The sequence below is a fragment of the Rhineura floridana genome, chromosome 3 (genome assembly GCF_030035675.1).
Source record: "Rhineura floridana isolate rRhiFlo1 chromosome 3, rRhiFlo1.hap2, whole genome shotgun sequence".
In the NCBI taxonomy this organism is placed as follows: Eukaryota; Metazoa; Chordata; class Lepidosauria; order Squamata; family Rhineuridae; genus Rhineura; species Rhineura floridana.
In genome coordinates this window covers 53,907,751-53,924,351 of record NC_084482.1, presented here as the reverse complement: position 1 = coordinate 53,924,351, position 16,601 = coordinate 53,907,751, and the positions used below count along the sequence as shown (strand labels likewise).

At 43.9% G+C, this 16,601-nt stretch overlaps 1 protein-coding gene across 2 annotated transcripts; it reads left to right on the top strand.

Annotated features, from left to right (window-relative positions):
• The first annotated feature begins 7,484 nt into the window (after nucleotides 1-7,484).
• LOC133379817 (uncharacterized) lies at nucleotides 7,485-16,550 on the top strand. 2 transcript variants are annotated; one of them, XM_061615808.1, is made up of 4 exons: nucleotides 7,485-8,179; nucleotides 12,047-12,118; nucleotides 14,554-14,616; nucleotides 14,768-16,550. In XM_061615808.1, the coding sequence occupies exons 1-4, from the start codon at nucleotides 8,137-8,139 to the stop codon at nucleotides 15,610-15,612; spliced, it is 1,023 nt and encodes a 340-aa protein (XP_061471792.1). In that variant the 5' UTR covers nucleotides 7,485-8,136; the 3' UTR covers nucleotides 15,613-16,550. The 2 variants fall into 2 exon arrangements, with proteins under 2 accessions (XP_061471792.1, XP_061471791.1); XM_061615807.1 differs by having other exon boundaries at nucleotides 14,551-14,616.
• The last annotated feature ends 51 nt before the right edge of the window (nucleotides 16,551-16,601 follow it).

Sequence of the window (16,601 nt, the reverse complement as noted above, 5' to 3'; positions counted from 1 at the left end):
GACTCCATGAGTCTGATGCATCCTTGGTTGTCCTCATGCATCACAACAGGCCCAGGTATAGAGATGCCTAAATCTTTGAACAGTTCAAGCAGCCACATCAACTGTCTGCTTGCTTCAGAAGCTGACACATACTCTGCTTCTGTGGAAGAGAGTGCTACAGTCTCTTGTTTCTTGCTTGCCCAGCTAATCACTGAATTTCCATAGTAGAAGATGTTTCCACTTGTGGATTTTCGATCTGTAGTGTCTTGAGCCCAATCAGCATCTGCATATCTCACTAGTTTGGGATTTCAGGTAGCTGCTAACTTCAGTTTCATTGTTGCAGTGCCCTTTAGATATCTCGCCGCTCTCTTTTTTGCTTCCCAGTCCTTTTGGGTTGGTGAGCTGGTTTTTCTGCACAAGTATCCCATGGTTACTACCACATCTGGCCTGCTAACAGTGCTGATATACAGAAGTTTTCTGATGGCTTGCCTGTAGCTCTTGTCGGAGAGTTGCGATGCTGGGAATGGAGAGTTCTGAGCGAGCTTGTGTGTGTGTGTTTGAATCCTTGCTGAAGATTATACCTTCCCTGTAAATTAGTCAGACAGAGACTTTAAGCTTTAAAATAAGAAATAACTACTTTATTCTGGAAATACATACCTGATAGGAAAGAGTCCTATATCTAGCTAACTAGCTAAGTTGGAGATGCAAACACTGAGCCCAGTGCTTGCCCTCATGCTTGGAGGAGAGTGAGAGACAAAGGAATATGTCTGCTCTCCCTCAGAAGAGAAAGAAAAAAGAAGGAAGGAGGGAAGGAACTGTGATCAACATCCTATGCATATTGGTCTAGCACAGCCTTTCCCAACCAGTGTGCCTCCAGATGTTGTTGGACCACAACTCCCATCAGCTTCAGCCAGCATTGCCTAAGAAAGCAGGCTTTTACCCTGCATCAGGATCACTGAGACTTAAGACTTAGTAAAATAAGAAAAGCTACTTTATTTATAGAAATACATAGTAGATAGAAAGGCATACCTAGTTCTAACTAACTAGCTAAGTTGGAGGTGCAATGTCCAGGCGTGGGAGTTATCCTCATGACTCGGGGGGGGGGGGGAGAGAGAGAGAGAGCAGAGACAAAGGGTGTTTCCTGTCTCCTGGACCATCAGAGAAGAGAAGAAAGGGCGGAAGGAGGAGGGGCAGGTAAGCTTCCCTAAAGATTTATCAGTCTAGTAGCCAGAAGGAAGTCAGTCAGAGCATCACAGGAAAAGGTAAACAAACCTATCCATCTGGAGGACCCTAACTCTATCTCCCTTCTGGAACATAAACATAAGAACAAAACAGGAGTTGCTCTTGCCCCACTTCCAACAAATGGAAACAAGGGGTGGTAGTTATTCTGGAATGAGTCCAGGCCTAAAATGATGTCATTTTGAATCTGCTGCAAGTTGCAACCAGCCACACTTCCATTTCTTTGTTTCATGTGGGGCTTGAGCTTCTCTGTGCACTTTTCTAGGAGTTAGAAGACCTGTTGGATTCTCTGGGTTTGACTTCAGAATAAAGATGCACAGGGTCTTGCCACTTTCAAATGCAGCTGCTTAGGGCTGCAGCTGCAATCTTATACTAACTTAACCAGGATTAATTTCCATTGATCTCAATAGGGCTAACTTTTGAGAATAAGATTTCACTGTAAATCGATCATGCTTTTACAGCATGGATGGGGAACCTGTGGCCTTCCAGATGTTGTTTAATTACAAATCCCATCATCCCTAACCATTAGCCACATGGACTGGGGCTGATGGAAGTTGGAGTTCAATAAGATAGGTAAGGCCACAGGTTCCCTACTCCTGCTTACAGTTCAAATCATGAACATGGGGCTTCTCCTCCCCTCTCTGTCTGTCACACACTCACGCTTGAACTGGTTTTCTGTGAGATTAATCAGCAATGAGTCAAGCCATAAAGTGCCTGACATATTAAACAGTGTGAGTCAAATCGCTATCTCTCTGCCTCATATGTTAAATGGAAATATTAAAGTCAAATCACATCCATGGTATAGGAAGAACAGTATAAGAATTATAGAGAACAGAACAAACCAACAATAAAGGGGTAAATATGAGAGGGAGGGAGATTCACACGTGCATAACCTCTATTTCACCAGATGACTCTCACATGTGTGAACAGCTTCCATTTGAAAGCATTGTGATCAAACTGATGTGATGTGATAATGTGTGGTGGCTCAGTCATTGCATGATCTCGCAGTCACCCAAAGCTGAATGTGTATGTTGTGAATTCCCTTGAATCAGCCTTTTATACCACATCCTGAAAAAATGGAAATACTGCCTTCAAGTTGATCCTCAGAGGAGGTTTACCATTGCCTCCCTCTGAGAGGCAGTGACTGGCCCAAGGTCATCCAGTGAGCTTCATGGCTATGTGGGGATTTGAACCCTGGTCTCCCAGGTCATAGTCCAGCACCTTAACCACTACACCACACTGGCTCTCTACACCACATCCTAAACAGGCCAATTTCAGTGGACTTTACTTCCAAGCAAGCTGCTCGGGCTCTCATCTCAGCTCGGAAAGAAAGGTTTCCTGTCTGCAGCGATATGAACAATGCAATATACCTCCTTGGTCCTACAGATGCTGCTTGACTACAAATCGCACCATTCCTGACCATTGACTATACTGGTTGGGGCTTTGTTGAAATGTGTTTTATATATTATGCCTCCTCTTTTTTTGTTTTTATCATTTTGTAATCACTTAGGTACTTTTTTGTAGTAAGCGACAAATAAATAAATAAATAAATAAATAAATAAAGCTTTCTCAGAAGTAAGTTCCATTGAATTCAGTGAGGCTTATTCCCAAGAAAGCGAGATTGCAGCCTAGGCATACTTTCACACAGTTTTACATTCAAATTAATCCACTTTAGTCCAAGCAATTTAAGATTGGGGTGTCATAAATATTCAAGGAGAGAACAAAATTATTTTTCTTCTATTACATTTTGATCACACTGCCTCTCCAGGAAGTTCAGGGCCTGAACTCAGGATTCCTCCCCCCCTCCGCTGCCCATTTTAACGTAAAAACAAACCCTGTGAGGCAAATCAAGCTAAGAGATGGTAACAGAATGCCCCAACATCACAAGTATATTTAGCCGCTGAGCAGAGATTTGAAACACGAATGTCCCCAAATTCAAGCTCTAGACAGTGATGGTTGTCGGTAAAAAGTAAGTTTCCAACAAATCATTTGTAATTTACACCTCTTCACTTGTTGGGCAATTGATATTTAAAAGGCTTCATTTCTAAAAGACAGATACACCATCACTTAACCCCCACATCCTATTTTCAGTGCATGATGATGTTCAGTGTTCAGTGCATGATGATGACAACAGGGGGTCTTGTTAATCCTCAATTTTGCTCCGGATTAATTAATCTAGCATGCTTTGGGGGTGCTAACTGCATTAGACTCTTCACACTTCAACCTTCAGTCAAATGCAGGGGAGGGAACCTTTTCTGTAAAACTACCTGATTAGTGGGAAGGGCCATAGGGCTCAGCGGTAGGGTTCATGTGATGGCTTACATTCAAAAGGCCTGGGGTTCAATTCCCGGCATCTGCGCAATCATGAAACCTTGACTAGGGAAAGGCCCATATATCACTGGTACAGCATTTGCTTTCTATTCAAAGGGTCCCACCTTCAATCTCTGGTATCTCCAGGTACGGCTGGGTAGGACTTCTACCTGAAAACCTGGAGAGCCGCTGACAGTCAAGGCAGTACAATATTGAGTTAGACGAAGCCAGTGGCCTCACTCGTTGTGAGGCAGTGCCATGTCACCATATGCTGTGTGGACAAAAGCCAAAGCTATTATGTATGTGTGACTTGACACTGAATCCAAAAACAAGGCTCTCTGTAGCCCCAGTTTTTTCCCCCCCAAGAGAAACACAGTGAAAGTGTGTCTGCCTATCTCTCATAGGGATGGGGGGGATGGGGGCAAACCCCATGGAACTGAAAAAAATAGTGCATGGGGGCGGGGGTGGGGGCGGGAGAAGGAGAATCTAGTAATCAAACATCACCTCCCTACACACACACACACACACCTTTTTTTGATAAAGGAGAAACGTTCCTAGTCTCAAACAGGTTAAATCAGTCCATCCTCTCCCGCCCCTTTTTCCTTTTTGAGCACTTCTGTTCCATACTCAGAGGGTGTCAGAGAGTGGTGAAACTGGGAATGGAGAGACTGTGAGCCTTTACGTGTGTTTGAATCTTTGCTAAAGATTACACCTTCCCTGCAAATTAGTGAGACAGAGACTTTAAGCTTTAAGAAATAACTACTTTATTCTGGAAATACATACTTGATAGGAAAGAGTTCTACATCTAGCTAACTAGCTAAATTGGAGATGCAGACACTAAGCCTAGTGTTTGCCCTCATGCTTGGAGGAGAGGGAGAGACAAAGAGAAGATGTCTGCTCTCCCTCTCAAGAGAAAGAAGAAGAAGGAAGGAGGGAAGGAGATGTGGTCAACATCCTCTGCATATCAGTCTAGCAGGAAGGGAGAGACAGCAGGAGATCAAAGGATAGGTATTAGCCTAGCAATCAGGAGGTGTCCTCTCTAGCTACCCTTTTTAACCCCATGCAGCCTCAACCCACAAGTTGGAGTTGAACCACATATTCCAACAGTGGGAAGGGTCAGTTCTTGCAGCCTACAAGATCATTCTGTTCAGCACAATTGATGCAATGGCTTGTACCTGGCTGAGGAATCTGTTCGAACTGCTTCCTGTTTTAACTGCTGGGGTGTGGATTCAGTTAGTCTTTGAAGGAACTGCCCCCCAATGGCCAATCACGATTAACAAACAGGATTTTTTTGGGGGGGGGAGGGATATCTGGACAGCTTTTATTTCCGATTATAAATTAATCCATGCGTCCTTTCATGCTGCTATTGCCTTTGGGTTACCAATTTTATTTTAATTTATTTAAATGCGTGCAGTGTGTTAGATATGGACAATACGATGTGCACAATATATTCTGCGTATTATTTAGTGCCATATGTAAAAGCGAAGAAAAATCTCTTGGACAGCTTGGGGGAATGGCAGTTCTCAAACATGTTCTGCTTCCCGTGCCAGTATTAGAAGTTGCAAGCAATTCTACGTTTCCTCAAAACAAACGCCTAAAGGAGCCTTGCCCACAAAACCACCTATTCTTGGCCATTTTAATTCTCTTGATCTCAGAGCTCTAACATTTAAGTGCTTCATTTGAACTGCCTTTTGGACAGTAGTGTAGTGGCAAATTCAGAAATGCAGGGTCCCTTCATGACAGCACAGCTGCACCCCTCACAGCTATGCTCCCTTCACAACCATACCCCTTCTAAGATTGTAGAATAATCTGGCCAGGCTTGAATACAGCTTTCTACTTCTCTATCCATTGTTACGATTTGGCTGGTCTTTCTCTCTGTCAGATATATTGCTTGAATTACTGAATTCAGTGTCTACAGGTTTAGCTCCTACTGCTACCAAATTGCTTAATGATGTAGAGGGAATGCTATCATCAGGATTCATTGTCTCTTCTTCTGCAATTACAGAATTCTCTCTCTCTACAACTTGACTTTTTGAAGTTGGAACAAATAGGAATTCCTTTCACTCTGCTCCAATCAGTGACAAGGAAGCAAGTTATAAGACTCTTCTCAGTGGCGAATCATTCCCCTTTCATGCTGATTGGCTCATAGGAAACTGGAGGCATAAGGACCCTGCTGGGACTTGGCTTCCCAAAAAGTCTAACACCTCCAAGACCCTGAATGACTACATCCCTGCCCTACTTATGGATCCCAGTCTTGCCTGAACGTCTTGGACTGCCATTTGTTTTCCTCGTCTATAATATGTATGGAATCTGTGGTTTTCAGGTACTTCTCTGGATCTCCAATGACAAATAGTCCAGCTGCTGATGTATAGAAAGAAGGACAAGAGGGGAAAAGGGAGACAATGATTAAATCTGTTTCACTCTTCCCTCTGCCCTCTCCCACTTTTTCATATTCTGTCACTCTGCCTACGTGTCTGATTGGCAGAGACAGTGACATACAGTGCCATGCAAAAGTAATCAGACCCCTGACCAATACTCTCATATTACTGAATTACAAATGGTACATTGTAATTTTGTTCTGTATGATATTTTATTTTGAGACACTGAAACTCAAAATCAATTTTGTAAAGTGACATTGTTTTTATGTTGGGAAATGTTGGTAAGAAACATAAGAACAGAAACATGTTGCTTGCATAAGTATTCAACCCCCACACATTAATATTTGGTAGAGCCACCTTTCGCTGCAATAACAGCTTTAAGTCTTTGAGGATAGGTATGTACCAGCTTTGCACATAGTGTCAGAGGGATTTTGGCCCATTTTTCTTGGCAGATTCGCTCCAGGTCATTCAGGTTGGTTGGACATCGCTTGTGGACCACAATTTTCAAAGAGCACCACAGATTCTCAATGGGACTGAGATAGGGTTGCCAGGCTCAGGGCCTGAGACTGAACCTGTATCTTTAGGAGAAGAGAAAGACAGCCAAGTGCAGGTGTTCTTGCAACACTGTAATGGGAAAAAACACAAGGTGGAATTCTCCCTTCCCCCTGCACAGCTTTTAAAGATACAGAAGACCTCTTGGAGGCCAGGCCTGGCAACCAAGAGGTCTTCTGTGTCTTTAAAAGTTGTGCAGGGGTAAGGGAGAATTTCACCTTGTGGTTTTTCCCATTACAGTGTTGCAAGAAAACCTGCACTTGGTTGAAATTTTCTCTTCTCTTCAAGATACAGAATCATTCTCAGGCTCTTAGCCTGGCAACCCTAGTGGTGTGATGCAGCTTCCACTTCCTGATTATTGATCCAAGTGTGCTCATTGAGATATCCAAACACTTGGATATTAGTTTGTACCCTTCTCCCAATTAATATGTTTGTATTACATTATCTCTCACTTCCATAGAATGCTCTTTGGTCTTCATTTTCCTTCAGATCCACAGCCTGAGCAATGATCTTTCAACAGTAGGGTTTTTATCCTGACAAGGTGATAGCAACTTTAATGGTGCACAGGTGGAGGCCAATGGTAAGGTAACTGTCTCCTCGATAGGGCAATTTCTTTCATCTGTGTAAAGTGGGAGCTTCCACAGCACAGGGATTGAATACTTATGCAAGGAACATGTTTCAGTTTTTTATGTTTCCTACAAACATTTCTCAACATGAAACCAATGGCACCTTACAATAATTGATTTTGAGTTTCAGTGTTTCAAAATAAAATACCATACAGAACGCAATTACAATGTAACATTTGTAATTCAGTAATAAGAGAACATTGGTCAGGGGTCTGACTACTTTTACAAGGCATTGTATCTACAGGCATTAACAAGGCTGTGGGCTCTTACCCATGAAAGTTTTAAGACTGATACAGGACTCTTGTGTTTAGTTGATCTTTGGCCATTGTTAGTCCTATCAGCAATCTAATGAGCACAGCTGTAGCCGATTTCCTTCTCCCCCTTCCCAAGCTTTCTGAGATGTAGCCCAGAAACCCCCTTTGAGGTGTGCCCTTCCTTAAACCATTGTATCTGCTCCCTGGTTTTCTTTTTCTGTTAAAAAGGAAACCACCAACGGCTGTGGGGTTAGGGTTCCTTTCTTGCTTTGAAAGAGGAAGACAGGGGCGCAAGACATAGGAGGTGGGGAAGGGACACTCTGAAAGCACAAACTTAAAGCTACTTAATGTGGACTAGTTACTGCTGAACACCTTTTTAACACCCTACCCAAACCACAAATTAGGATGGTGGAAATTTCCTACAGATACAAGGCAAACTGATTATTTGCAGTTGGATTCTAATCCTCACTAGTGACTGTGAGAAGCAGGGTAACCATCATTATTCTGATTAACTGACAAAGAGTAGATCCTCTGTAGATCCTGTTAGAACAGCCCCAGTGACTTATCCCTAAAAAAGAAAGGTGCAGGGGCGCCAGCTGCCCTGGTAGTCAGGCCCTCTGCTCTGGTTCTGGTCCTCCCCACCCCCACCCCCACTACACACACACACACACCACATATAGAACTTAACCAGTGGCTGTGGCTGCCTGCACACTAATTCCTTCAAAAGCAGCAAGACCATTTTGTCTTGGTGTGGTTTGAAATAAATCTGTACCCAGGTGTACACATCTTTATTGTTTGATGGAAGCTGGTGCAGAATTCAGCTGCCAGATTATTGACCAAGGTAAGTCGGTCCACACATATAACACTAATTCTGGTATACCTGCACTGGCTACCAATTAGTTTCCAGGCTCAATTCAATGTGCTGGTTTTGATATATAAAGCCTTATACTGCTCAGGACCTCAGTATCTCAAGGACTGCCTCTCCCCATGTGAACTGCCCGGGACTCTGTGTTCATCATCAGAGGCCCTTCTTCATGTGCTCTTTCCACAGCAGGCTTGGAGGGTGGCAACACAAAAACAGGCCTTTTTGTGTGTGTATATACAGAGTGTACAGCATTCTGAGCTATGTGCCTGCCTGCATGTGTGCAGTTACCTGAAGAAGTAGGCTTTTACCCTATGCTTAAATCAGTGAGACATAAGCCTTTGTAAAAATAAGAACAGCTACTTTACTTATAGAAATGCATACTAGTTGGAAAGTACTCTAGTTCTAGCTAAGTTGGAGGCGCAATACCCAAGCTTGGACATTGCCCTCATGCTTCAAGAGAGAAAACAAAGACAAAGATGTCTTCTCTCTCCTTGGACAGTCAGAGAAAAAAGTGAACAAGAAGGAGGGTCAGAAGTGAGGTCAGCTTCTCTGAGAGTATATCAGTTAACACAGAAGGTAGAGAAGAGCTTAGGTAAAGATAGGCAATCCTAGCCAGCTGAAGGACCCTCTCTCTATCTCTCCTCAAGTATGTGAAGAGAACAAACATGAGTTGTTCTTGCCACACTTCCAACACTTTTCAGTAGCCTCCCAGCTGTGGAATGGTCTCCCCAGTGAAGGCATGCCTGTTGCCTTCTCTATCAGTCTTTAGGTGCCAGGCAAAGGCCTTCCTTTTCATTCAGGCCTTTGGGCCTTGATGTGTGCTGTCCTAGTTATTACTTTTTGTTATTTGATGGGTTTTAACTCTTTATTGATTATTATGTATGGTGTTTAATTGTGTGTGTTTTTTACTCTGTGGTTTTTGTTTTAAATTTGTGTTCATTTTTAAATCTGTTGTAAGTCGCCTCAAGACCATTTGGTATTAGAGATTAACAAATGAAAGAAAGAAAGAAAGAAAGAAAGAAAGAAACCACCACCACCACCACAACAGCAGGAATACACCCAGCCCTGTTGCTGATGTCAGATCTTTTAGAACTGCCCACAGCAAAGTGTTTCCATTGGACACACTTCAGAGTCAAAACAGGTTGATTGACAAACAGTTTTGAAGTTGGTATGAAGTTGGCTTGAAGTGAAAATGTATCCAATCTCAAAAATCCCATATTTGAGTAAAAAGGGGTGAAGTTTAACTGATGTTGTGTGTCCCTGGATTCACAACACAGAGGTGGAGATGCACTGAAACCAGTATAACTGCAAGTTTGTCCATAGCCTACCTCTGAATGCCTAGAAGCTTTCCTTGTTGAATATCTATGTCCCACAGCTATAAATTGGCATGGAAGACCTGTCAGGAGGGAAGAAATGGCAACCCTGACAAAATGGCTGCTTTTCTCACTTATCCCATATATGGGACTCTTTGTGAGTCTCCAGAGCCCCAGGAAAGGAACTTGGGACAGCTCATGGGAACTCAGTTCTCATGGGTGCCATTTAGACATGAGGCTAATTTGAGGGGATGGCTCAGCCATGCACACCAGGAGTGATCTCCCTCTCCACAGACTGTGTATGATTAGATGGTAGGAATTCCTCTATATTTGCATTGTACTGGTTCTGCATTAGGAAGGGCTAAATGTGCCCCTCCCTCTATGATTATTCTGTTAACTTCTGGTCTGAAGGCACATAAGGCCAGCTCCCTGCTGAAGCTAAGCAGGGTCAGGTCTGGTCAGTGCCTGGATGGGAGAGCACCTGGGAATCATATGTAAGCTGCCTTGGGTTTCTACCATGAGAAGAAAGGGGGGGTATAACTGTAATAGATAAATAAATAAACAAATAAATAATAAACTTCTAAATCCTGACACTGACAAGGTTTGAGGGCTTTGAGGAAGATCTGGAACAAAGGAATCCCTGTAGTTGCTCTGGGGGAGGGCCAATGGGAGACTGAGGCAGTGCACATTGTTCTCCACCCCAACAAACCTCTCAGTTCTCATAGGTTAAGCCCAGTTGCCCCACAGGTTACAGGCTTGGCTCCAACCATTGCGTTGCTTCATGTTTGCCTGCCATTAAACTGGTCCATGGGCTTTTTTTAAGAGACCAAGAGCTGTTAGTGTCACTGCTTCCAGGACCAAACTCTATTATACCTCCAGCCCTCTCTTACCTGTACCTCTTGGAAGGTACCCAAAATTTAATTAGGCTGGTCAATAGTTCCACTAGATTTGTGGGGGATGAATCCATGATGTCTCAGAGGAGGGAAGGGGCTGCTGCTAGAGCCTAATGCTTCAATAGATAGGTACTGGGGCTCACCTCTGCCAAAAACTCCTGCTTTCTGATCATGAAGCACTTTCTCCTAATCTCGGACATAGAAGTTAGTTCTGGTTAATCCAAAAAGGGGATCTGCATACCCTCTGCAAAGCCTCAGAGACACTCTGATTATATCCCCCCCATCTCTCCCCTCTGCAATATTTTTTCCAGAACCAAGTGGTGGCCTTGAATTGAGGCCTGGTTAACTAATATCCTATGTAGATCCCAAAAGACCTCCTGAATTTGAGAAGCGGCAGTTGGTCCTGGGGTCAGTACAGAAAATACAGTCATAGGTATGGGACAGGTTGGTAGGGAGGGGGAAATGTAAAAGATGCTACCATGTTATACTGCATCAACACAAGGCAAATTAGCTCAGCCCGACAGTGGTTTTTGTAGAGATCAGACATATCTCTAGGAGCTAACTTTTGGACAGGAAAAGCAAAGCTGCACTTACTTCCAAGAAAACAGGGCTATTGCTGTGTGGCAGGGTACATGTGTTTCATTCAAAGAGTCCCAGGTTCAATCCCTGGCATCTCCAAATAGGAATGGAAAAGACCTCTGTCTGAAACCTTTGAGAGCTGCTGCAGATCAGTATTGCAGACATTGGGAGGAACCTTTGACTCTTCAGACGTTGCTAAACAATAACTCGCATCAGCCCCAACAAACATAGCCATGGCTAGCCATGATGGGAATTGAACTTCAGCAACATCTGGATGGCCAAAAAGTTTCCTACACTTGTTATAGACAATATTGGAGTTATATGGACCAATGGTCTGTTAGCATTTGGAGTAGAATGCTGGCAGAAGGTGAACTGTAACAGGTTCTCTGTTGAAGGAGCACACATTATCCTGGGTATTATCACATGGAGATTGTGAGTACACTAGTTGCCTACAGCAAAGCATTTCTATTGGCCACACCTGGAGGGGCAACATGTTGATTGGCCAATCAGTTGCAAAATCTCTTTGAAGCTGAATTTTTTAAAAAAACGCACTTGAGATGCTCCCACCAGGTTTTACAGTAAAAAGGGATGGGTTTTGACTAGCTTTGTGTGCCCCCATTTTCAGAAAAGAGAGGTGGAGAAGCACTGGAACTAGCAGAGGGTGTAAGGGTGTCTCTCCCCTGAAACTCTGGGTTTAGGAAAACAACAAAGCTTACATTTATTATAGGAAATATAAACTGAATAAGAAAGATCCTAGTTCTAGCTAACTAAAGTTGGAGATGCAAAGAGCTGTGTGTGCTCTTTCACCTCTGCAGGAGAGAGAGAGAAGGATAGATGTTTCCCCTCCCAAGGTGGGATGAATGTTGTGGTGTAAATTTGTATATTTGTTAAGCGGAGAGTAACAGTGGTCTGAAATGTGTGTGTGCCAGTGTGTGCACGTTTACCTAAGAAAGTGGGCTTTTACCCGGCATTAGGATCATCACTGAGACTTAAGACTTTGAATGAATGTGGAAATAATATGCATGGTGACAGAAGTGGATATCACATTTGTCTTGCAGGGACAGAAACAGCAAGCAATGAAGACCCTGGATATGAGCCTAGACATGAAGACATGTGCGCTCAGCTGCAAGGTAATCCTAGTTTCATCTCATGTTTTGAAATAGTATTGGCTGGTCATTTACCTCCTCTGTGGCTGAGTGGCCTCGACTGGCAAAACGTGACACAGTCACCTTCATGTGAAGGTGCTTGTGTAACGCTGGCCACTAAACGTTTACACTGTACCACAATGCATCTTGTTTTTCACATGAATGCACAGAAATAAGCAAATGCAATGTCTTGCATGGCAGAGACTGGGGTAGTGGCTCTCCTCTATGTGTGTCCACTTTGGTTATCTTTCTTGTTTGCAGTGTAATTGGCGTGGAGCTCATTGGCATACAAATATGCAGTCCTCTGTGCTACGCATGCCTCTTCCACAATCACCACTATGTTTGCCCAGTTTTCAAAAGCTACTTTTAGAAACGCTACCCACATCAGCCCAGTGCATTCTTGGAGTTGTACTTCACAACCACAATTACCCATGCTCTGCCTGTTCTGAAAAATTCATAAAAGGGGGATGCCCATTTCTCCCTCATTGCAAGCATGTGTTGCCCAAATATTCGCCCTCTTGAAGTGCTACAACTTACAATTTCCCCAAACCATCCTGTCCTCTGAATCATTTCTTGGCGAAGCAGTGTATACCAGAGAGCACCCATACAGCATCAACAACTGTCAATCACAAGGCTGCCTCTTGGCCCCGCTTCTCTTTAATCTCTATCTAAATGAGATAGTCCCAGAACTAGCGGGCCCAGAGTTTCCCCCCCCTTCCTTGGGGAATAGGAAAGTATCGATGCTGCTTTACGCGGACAATATGATCCTATTATCCATCACACGAAAGGGCCTAAGGAGACTGTTGGCGAGTTTAAGTACTTACTGTCTAAAAGAAAAACTTCAGATAAATTACAACAAAACTAAGGTTATGGTCTTTGGGGAAAAGTCCCTCAACCTCAAATGGTCTATTGATGGACATCCAATTGAACAGTGCCGTTTGTTTAAATACCTGGGCATTTATTTCCAGGACACTCTTTCCTGGAAAAGGCAGTTTGAGCACATCAAATCTGTTGAGCTGAGATGCACTGGGGCTATCCTCAGATTCTATAGGACAGTGGGCAGCAACCTCGTTGCCCCGGCATTGAAAGTCTTCATAAATAAAGCTCATTCTCAGATCTTATATAGGGCAGCTGTTTGGGGCTGGGAGGATTCCTACCTTGCCAATCTTGAAATTATTCCAAACAACTTTTTGAAAAAGTTGCTGCGACTCCCCATCGGCACACCTGCGGCGCTGCTTCGTGCTGAGGTAGGTCTTCCCCCAGTTAGGGCCCGGGGCCATTGTGCCCTACTTACATTCTGGGAAACTATAACAAAGTCTCCAACAAAAGTAGTTGTGCAAGCCTGCTACCACTCGGCCGCTGTTGATAAGAACTGGGTTTCCAGACTTACAAACATCTACCGGCAGTACCATATATCACCCCAGAGCCTGACCCCATTTAACAGAATTAAGCTATGGGAAGCAATCTATGGACATTGTTCATGGATGGATAGACTTGTAATCACTAATACAAAATTCTCCAAGTGGTATGGTATATTCAAACACAATCATAAATGGGCGAAATACCTGACTTACCCTATACCAGCCCAGTTGAGACAAGCTTTCACCGCACTCAGATTTCAGTCGATGCTGAGTGCGGTCCTGCTAGGTCTCTACCGCCAGACACCCTGGGAGCAACGACTGTGTATCTGTGGATCACCAGTGGTGGAAGATCTACCTCACTACCTGCTGGAATGCCCTCTATATTTACATCCCAGGACCAAATTCTTAAGTGAACTGGTAATTCATCAGGGATATTTTCAACAAATACACCTCATCCTGTTTCTTTTATCAGACAATGATTTTAGGGTTACCTATAGGGTTGCCCAGTTTGCCCTAGCGGCACAAAAACTCCGAGCCAAACTCATTGCTGAATTGGAGCTCAACAAGGGGTGACAGTATACATATAAATCACTACTTAGTTACTGGATTTTATTGAATGTAGTGCAAGGCCTGTTGCCCTCGCACACGACAATCACTTACGTGTGCCGACTATTTTATTGTTTTAATGATGGCTCTTTTTAAAGATGTGTGATGTTTTTCTTTTTTCTTTTTCTCTTCTTTTGTCATTTTATGTTGCGATGGCTTATGGCTATGCAAATAAATTTCTGCTACTACTACTACTACTGTCAATCGCCCTCCAGTGACACCAACAGTGCTCTTCTAACTATGGGCATAAGCATGTTCCAAGGTGCTGCCAGTGTCATGGAGACCCAATATTCCTCTAACGAAACCACTATTCCTGTGGCAGACTGCCAATAGGTACTCATTTGTAAACCACCTGGACCACAAAAGCTGTGTGTACCCAATCACTTATGTTAGCACAGACTGCATTTTTCATTTAACTATTTTTGCCTTCTTGTCTCTCCGTGTCTCCAGAAGGTTTTGAAGCGGCTGCGGATATACCGGAACATGAGGAAACAGAACACAAGCGTGCAAATGTTGGTACGTTGTCTTGTGGGGATGGTTATAACTGTCAACTAGTGTTAGTCCTCCTATGTGAGAGAAATTATGTACCCTCTTGCTTCTGTCATTGAACAATGCTTGCTATCATTGCCGACAACACCACTAACATGTACCGTTCGTCAATTCACAGACCCAGCCATACACAACCAAACAGCGACACTGTCTCCAGCAGTGCGTCTTGCGGAACTACGACGTAAGAAGCTGAAAGGAAGCAGAACCAACATGCTACTCATGTCAATACTGGAAGAGGCCAAAGAGGACACCACTCGGAGAGAGAGAGCGGCAGCAAGTGAACATGCCAACTTCATGATGCTAATGAGGGAAAGCAACAACCTATCGCGTCAACGACTTTCCAAGATGGACGAGAGAGCTGCACAGAGCATGCTGGACAGAGACATGTACTTGGAGAGAATGGATGGCATCGTCTCGACAGTAAGTGTCCTTGCGTCCAGTCTGCAAACACTGACCCACAGTTACCTGGAACAACACAATGCTTCTGCAAGCGGTGTCAGTGTAGGTGGGAATGGTGGGAGACACACAACAGAAACCAGTAGTGTGCCACTGCAGCATCATACAGACCCGTCCTCTGCCCATAACACCAATGCTAGTGGGAAGAGGAAAAGACCAAGCAAGGCCACTGGGAAGGAAAACAAGGGGCACCCCTTAAGTCCAACAAGACCTTCTGCCCAGGCAAACACCACAAGGCAACAGTGTTTTCATTTGCCACCTTCTCCTGACAACCGCATGTATTCCAGTGCCTTGTCTGACGACGAGACAGTGATTGATGCGGAGAAATTGTCTTCAGTGTCGCAAATCAGGCAATCTCCAAGTCCCGTCAGTGGCAGTGTCAACAAACATTGCACTGAAGTGTGTGCATCGCAGTTGGTGGCCCCATCAATCGCACCACTTATGTTGACCCCACACTTTTCGCGCAGCGCAAGACGTGTAAGAAAGCCAAAGCCATACAGCCCCTAGTTTTCCTTTTTCTTAAAATGCTTGGCGACAGGAAAAGCAATGTTTTGCGGGTTTGAATTGCTGGCAGCCTCTGATCGATTGATGCAATGGTAATGGTCTTGGTTTTCTTCACGAGCTGCTCAGGACAGTTGAGGCGAATTTCCATCCAGTCAATGAAGTTCACAACACTATGGGGATATGGTGTAGTAACCTTCACTTGGTTTCTGTCAAGGGGAGCCTGGTCCATGGCCACAGACTGCTCCTGTATCTGAAGGAGATGAGAAACTCATGAAAGTGCTGGTGTTGATGAAAGATTGCATAGGGAAAGTCCAAGCGGTGTCGTTCTGACTTCCCCCTGCTGAACTTGAACAGAAACTGAAGACCTGTTCTTTGGCCTACAAGAGGTCTTTGGTATCTTTCAAGGTTGGGCAGGGGGAAGATGAAATTCCACCGTCTGGTTTCTCTGTATGCACTCTTGACAGAACACCTGCACTTGCCCAACTTTATCTTTATGTTCTCCTTCAGATACAGGATCAGTCTCAGGCCATGGAGCAGGCCACCCCACTTGTCTTACAGTTAGTCATATAACATGTGATGTGGTTCTGTAAGTGCATCATTTTCTCAGGGGAGCATTCACCCACAATATAAGCAGAACTACACCCGGCAAAGCGTTACATGTGCCACCACAGCACAATTAATACAATGATGCAATGGGCATTTTCGATGATTGGTGTATAGGGTTGGATGGTTGGTGTATTGGATGGTTGGTGTATAGTTTTTTGCACATAATAAAGGGAGTGTTCCTTTTTTCAAATGCAGTATTACTTTCACTGATTGGAATAACAGAGCACCTCAAATCACAACATTTGGGGCAGTATAATAAACAAAGGCAACATAGATGCTCTAATGAACCTTACTCGTGTTTTGGACTGATAGATACACAACATGAACTACCTGGAATGGGCATTGTGAGAGGGGTGCCAATTGGGAGTCACACCTTATCTGTTATG